Genomic DNA, 6856 nt, shown 5'->3' with positions numbered 1-6856 from the left:
TGGATCCTGGCAACTATTAATCTGCTTTCTGTCTCTGTGGATTTACCTACAGTGGACATTTCATATAAGTGGTCCTTTTTGACTGGTGCCTCTCAGCATAATGTTTTCAAAGTTCATCCATATTATAGCATGTATCAGTACTTCATTTCTTTTCATGGCCAAATAATATTTTATTGTATGGATATACCACATTTTATCTATCCATTCATTAGTAGATGGACGGTTGAGTTGTTTCCACTTTTTACCTCTAACAAATTATGGTGCTATGAACATATGTGTACAAGTTTTTGTGTGGGCATATGTTTTCATTTCTCTTGGGTATGTACCTAGGAGAAGAATTGCTGGGTCATTTGGCAACCCTTTGCTTAACATTTCAAGGTACTGCCAGACTATTTCCAAAGCAGCCGTGCCAAGTTATATTCCCATCAGCAATGTATAAGTGTTCCTGTTTCTCTATATCCTCACCAACACTTGTTATTAGAATCTGACTTTTTGGTTATAGCCATCCTACTGTTTGTGAAGTAGCATCTTATTGTGGTTTTGGTTTGCATTTCCCTGATTGCTAAAGACCCTGAGTATCTTTTCATGTGCTTATTGACCATAGGTATTTCTTCTTTGGAGAAATGTCTGTTCAGATCCTTTGCCCATTTTTACTTAGGTTGTTTGTCTTTTTTTGTTGAATTGTAAGAATTCTTCATATATTCTAGATACAAGTTCCTTATCAGATATATGGTTTACAAAATGTTTCTCCCATTCTGTGGATTGTCTTTCTACTTTCTTGGTGCTGTCCTTTGAAGCACAAAATTTTAAATTTTTGTTGATATCCAATTATCTATTTCTTCTTTGGCTTTTGGTGCCATATCTAAGAAACCATTGCCTATCCCAAGGTCTTAAAGATTTATGTTTATGTTTTCTTCTAAGAGTTTTAGCTCTTACCTTTAGTTATTTAATCCATTTTGAATTAATTTTTGTATATGCTGTGTGGTAGGTGTCCAGCTTTACTCTTTTGCATGTGGATATCCGTTTAAAGCTGTCCCAGTACCATTTGCTTTAAAGGCTATTCTTTCCCCATTGAATTGTGTTGGTACCCTTGTCAAAAATAATTTGGCTGTAAATGTGAGGGTTTACTTCTGGACTCCCAATTCTGTTCCATTGATCTATATGTCTATCTTTATGCCAGTACAACACTGTCTTGTTTACAGTAGCTTTGTAGTATGTTTTGAAATCAGGAAGTGTGAGCCTTCCAACTTGGTTCTTCTTTTTCAAGATTGTTTTGGCTATTCTATTACATTTCCATATGAATTCTTGGATCAACCTGTCAATTTCTCAAAAAAAAAAAAAGCCAGCTGGGATTTTGATAGGAATTGCACTGAAACAATTGATCAATTTGGGAGGTATTGTCCTCTTAACAATATTAATAAGTCTTCCAATCCATGAACATGGGATATATTTTTCCATTTCTTTAAGTTTTCTTCAATTTCTTTCAACAATATTTTGTAGTTTTCAGAGTATAAATTTGGCACTCTTGTTTTGCATTTTTTCCTAAGTATTTTATTCTTTTTGATGCTATTTTAAATGGAAGTGCTTTCTTAATTTCATTTTGGACTTTTTATTGCTAGTTCATAGGCGTGAAATTGATTTTTGTATATTGATTTTATCTCCTGCAACTTTGCTGAATTATTAGCTCTAGTAGTTCTCTATTTTGTGGACCCCTTAGGATTTTCTCTTGCAACCTGCAAGTAAAGATATTTTACTTATTCTTTTTAAATATGAATGTCTTTTATTTCATTTTCTTGCCTAATTATCTTAGCTTAAAACCTCCAGAACAATATTGAATAAAAGTCTATTGTTCCTGATCTTAGGGGGAAAGCTTTCAGTCTTTCATCATTGAGTATGTTAGCTGTGGGGTTTTCATAGATGTCCTTTATCAGAGTGAGGAAGTCCTGTTCTATTCCTACTAGGTTGAGCATTTTTATCATGAAAAGCGTATTGAATTTTCTCAAATGTTTTTTCTGCATCTATTGAATTTTGATCACGTGATTTTTATCCTTTATTCTGTTGATTTATTCAGCATGATTTTTTAATAAATTTATTTATTTTATTTTTAAATTTATTTTTGGCTGCATTGGGTCTTCGTTGCTGCACGCGGTGAAGTTGTGGCAAGCAGGGGCTACTCTTCGTTGTGGTGTGTGGGCTTCTCATTGCGGTGGCTTCTCTTGTTGTGGAGCACGGGCTCTAGGCATGCGAGCTTCAGTAGTTGTGGCAGCTGGGCTCAGTAGTTGTGGCTCACGGGCTCTAGAGCGCAGGCTCAGTAGTTGTGGCGCACGGGCTTAGTCTCTCCATGGCATGTGGGATCTTCCTGGAGCAGGGCTTGAACCCGTGTTCCCTGCATTGGCAGGTGGATTCTTAACCACTGTGCCACTAGGGAAGCCCCTATTCAGCATGATTTTAAAGAATATGTTATATTGTAAGAACTACTGGAGGAGTCCTCTAGCTATACAGTATGAAAGTTCCTTTAAAGTAACCAACGGTATGCTTCATAGGACATTGTTAAATCCTTAAAGACATCCTTGGGAGCAGGGTAAGTGGGTAGCCAATATGAAGAGTGGTTGGGAGATATGCCAAGGTACTCCTCCACAAACATCCTGTGATAAAAACAAAATTTTAATCACATGACTTGAAAAATCTCTTTTTATGTTTTAGGGAAGTTACAGAGAGGGGATGCTAAAAAGTTAGTAAACTCCATTGCTGTATGCAGAGTAAGCTAAATTGGCCAGAAATGCATGTCGGGTACTCCTGTTTCTCCCAGAGAGTAAAGATAAATATGGCTGGGTGGAGTCTGAGTGATCCTCCACGTCAAGGCCGAAAGGCGATCACACTTGAGAAGCTTGCTTGAGGGAGAGAGAGCTCAGATATGATGTAGTCAGTGGGATAATTTCCTGAGAAAGAGGAAACTCAACGAGAGGTTTCCACCTCCTGGCCTGACTGAAGATAAGGGAAAGAGATAATAGAGCACCTTGATTAAGGGCACCATCATTGACATGGATGCCTTGGTTTGAACCCCAGCTCTGCCACTTACTAGTTGATGCCCTTACCTCTCTGATCTTCAGTTTTCTCATCTATGTAAAGGGCGCAGAGCTGTTAAGAGTAAATGAAATTGTGTTTTAAAGCCTCTAGCAAATTTCCCGGAACATAATAGTTATAAAAATTGACATTCCCTTTCCTCCTCTACTCAGGAAATAATGTTACTGAATGGAGAGGTTAACCTCAGGTCACAGGGTGAAGCAGTCAGGAGTAAGAAGGTGATTTTATCTAACTTTCCAGATGAAAGGTGATGAACCCTGGAGAGGTAAGTTTGGGGTCATGAGAGTGCAATTTAAATTATTTGTGCAAGAATGAAATTAAGAAAAAGTATTTGGTATCAGAGTACTTTCAGATGCATGTAAACAAGCTGGTTTACAGGATAAAATAATGTATTTTCTCACATAATAGGACATCCAGATGTAGTGTGTGCTACAAGGTTAGTTGATTCGGCAGCTGGATAATTTTGTGAAGGACACAGTTTCTTTGGTCCTTCTTCCCACCTTCTAAAGAGTCCAATTCATCCTAGGGATTTTTTCTCTTGTGGTTGTAAGAAGGCTGCTTGTAGCAATCATTTTACACATATTTATTCACATACAGTGGGAAGGAGAGAGACAACCGCTCCTTCAAACGTAAATTAAAAATCTTTCATTTCTGTCTTACGGGGGACCCCACTGGTCATTGTCCACCTATGACCTTATTAATAACTAATCTCACGGGATTGTAAACCTCTGATTGGCTTAAGCCTGGATTCCTAAACCAATCACCAGCAAGAAAGAGGGAATTACCATAACTGATTCACACTACTGCTAGTAGATAAGATTTCTGGGCCCCAGAAGGAACATGATCATGGCAATCAGCAATGGAAATGTAGTGTGAGGAGCAGACTTTAGTGATTTTAAGTCACTAAGGCTTTTGGGGTTGTTTGTTACTGCAGCATAACCTAACCTATGTGATGTAACAATAGAAAATGTAAGTAAAGTGTTGTAAACTATATTGAGAGGATTGAGAGAAGAGAAGTGCCAGTGGGGGTGTAAGTGAGCTAAATTCTCATCTATGAAAGCAGGGAGTCAGTAGATGACATTTAAAATTAAAATAAACAGTATAAGCAGTCATGTTATTTAGAAATATGGAGGAAACTACCAGCAAAGAAACCAAAACAACCTGCTAAAATAATTGAAAGTTATTACCCAGGGAATAGGCCTGGGGTAGGAAGAGGTGGGGCAGGAGGATTTTTGCTTTCATTATAGACTCTTCTGGATTTTTTAATATTTTAAAATAATGTGCTTGTATTCTTTTAATAATTTTTTAAAGTTTTCCAATTATTTGACTTTATTTTATGCAAAGTCTAAAACAATGATCATTTCAGGCCCTGGGAACATGGTCATGAAATCCAACTGGCGCTTCCTGAAAGGGAAGTTGTGCTTTTCATGACTCATATCTAACGTACCTAATTTATTCCTGAAGAACACTTCACTTTTGACCACCTGATGATCAAACTGGTAATCTGACAACCAGCTTCAAAATTAAGACAAGAACAAGAGACTATCTTTGTTCGCACCATTTAATAACATTTCAGAGAGAAAGATACAGCAAAAGGGTTTGCCCAGCAAATAAAGTAATTTAGATTTGTTATGAAATGGGCTATTTGCTGGCCTGGTATTTTTCTTTAATATATTTTTTGAGGGGCTACAGTTGCAGGTTTTTCTCTGGTGGATTCCTCTCCTACCACGGACCTGAGGCTGTTTTCCAAAGCCTCCTCTTCACAAAATTCATCTTTTACCTGGCTCCCAGATTGGCCATGGCCATATTGTCTGCCCTCTCTAAAGCCTAGATCCCAAGCTATGTGGACAATACGGTCATCTAGGTGGGTCGCATTTAGGAATCGCATGACATTTTTGGCATCAGCTCTGTTATGCTGTTCTACAAAACAGAAACCACGTGCCATTTTCTTTATTTTATCCAGGCCCATAAAAACATTCTTGACATCACCACATCTACTAAAGAGCTCAAATATTTGCTGTTCGGTTGTATGAAGGGAAAGATTCCCCACATACAGTGTGGAGCTTTCCATCAGTAATTTTTCACGCTCATTGTCATTGCTACTAAACAGCTGGCCCTGGTACTCGCTCAGCTCCAGGGAGGAGTCGCTGTACAGAATTCTCAGGTCCTTGGACATAGTGCCCAGTGGGTGCTGTGAGGGCAGCAGTTCCCGATCCAGCTTAGCAGCAGTATCACCACCAAAGAAACCCTAAATTGAATTTAACAAAAGTAAAGTTACAAGGAGGGAAACTGAAATACAAACCTGTGTATATTTAAGAGGTTTGTGCCCAGATGCATAGACATCTCAGCTCTTGACCATGAGGATCACATCAAGGCAAACCAAAAATAGAAAGTTCCAAAAGCCCCAGGAACATGGTCATAAAATCCAATTTTGCAAGTCTTCCTGAAAGGGAAGTTACGCTACCTTTGGTTGACTCAGATCTTACATACCTCATCTATTACCAAAGAACACATTTAATAACAGTACGCTCTCAGAAAATACGGCATAAAACAGTAAAATGGATCAAATTTTCATGGAGAATGAGCACTAGTATCATCCTGATCAAGGACTAGGCATCAGATAAAATGCATACATGATCAGGGTCAAAGCACAAATACAGTTGTGGCATACTCTTTTATGATTTAAAATAATAAATTTGTGATTCAAGTCTATAATATGGAAATCAATAGATTGTGTTGTTAGGTTAGGCAGAATCCCTATGTACTATCAAGTACACAAGAAGCTCTATAAAAATAAGAACTCTCTGGCATCATAAATCTGACCTAAATTAAGATTAGATTTTACTAGCAATAATTCCACTCATCATCTTAGACTTTAGACTTTTATTTAATTATTTGAATATTCCAAGTCTACTTAAAAAACCTTCCCAGATAATTTTAATGAATGCCCTTTTCCCCCTTTACTAAATTTTCCTACTGTAGTCGGAGGCATTAAAAATGATTCAACTGGTTTTAGCTACACTTTTAAAAAATATGCATTAGTTCTCCCCCCTCCCCGACTCCTATTTTGCAATGGTTCCCAAATTTTAGTGTGAAAGAAATACCTGCAGAGCTAGACTGAAATGCAGCTTCTTGAAGCCCACCCTTAAGAGAATCTGACTCAGCAGATCTAGAGCAAGATCTGGGAACTGAGATTTAACATTTAACCTGCACCCTTCGGTAATCCAGATGCAAGTAGTCCAAGGACCACACTTCGGAGAAACTCTTCTGAGGAAATGCATTCTCTTAACAAACCTATAATGAGCAATCTTTATTTGCCAGGCACTATGCTAAGTGCTATAAATGCAAAAATGAAAAAGATACAGTGATAGTATGATTTTCAGAAATTATTGTATCCACAGCACCTAGCATGAACAATGACTTGCACATACAGTAGACAGGCGATAAATATGTGTTGAATGATAGAACACATGAATTCAGAATTGACTGATGAAGCCAGACAAGTAAACAAGAAAACATGATATGGTGTGATCAATACTATTTTAGCGAAATACCCGGGGAAAGAGAGAAGGAAACTAACATTTATTGGTCATCTACTTTGCGATGGATATTTCGTGCACTTTCCATCACATGACACAGGAGGAGAAACAGTTACCCAGTTTGGAGGCACCAGAGAAGGTGTCCAGAGGAAGGGCTGCGTGCACTGATTCTCAAATGACAAGGAGGGTGTGTGTGTGTGTGTGTGTGTGTGTGTGTGTGTGTGTGTGTGTGT

The 6856-nt window shown here is 38.0% G+C and overlaps 1 protein-coding gene across 1 annotated transcript; it reads right to left on the bottom strand.

Annotated features, from left to right (window-relative positions):
- Nucleotides 1-4750: 4750 nt before the first annotated feature.
- Nucleotides 4751-5260, bottom strand: NCBP2L (nuclear cap binding protein subunit 2 like). The gene has a single exon (XM_029241417.1). The coding sequence runs from the start codon at nucleotides 5258-5260 to the stop codon at nucleotides 4751-4753; it is 510 nt and encodes a 169-aa protein (XP_029097250.1).
- Nucleotides 5261-6856: the final 1596 nt, after the last annotated feature.

The sequence above is a fragment of the Monodon monoceros genome, unplaced genomic scaffold (assembly GCF_005190385.1).
Source record: "Monodon monoceros isolate NGI ecotype Baffin Bay Population unplaced genomic scaffold, NGI_Narwhal_1 Super_Scaffold_22, whole genome shotgun sequence".
NCBI lineage: Eukaryota > Metazoa > Chordata > Mammalia > Artiodactyla > Monodontidae > Monodon > Monodon monoceros.
This window is presented reverse-complemented; position numbering and strand designations above follow the sequence as displayed.

What these genes read in the sequence shown, in the direction of transcription:
- NCBP2L (XM_029241417.1), bottom strand. Translation starts at nt 5,260, where the DNA reads ATGTCCAAGGACCTGAGAATTCTGTACAGCGACTCCTCCCTGGAGCTG.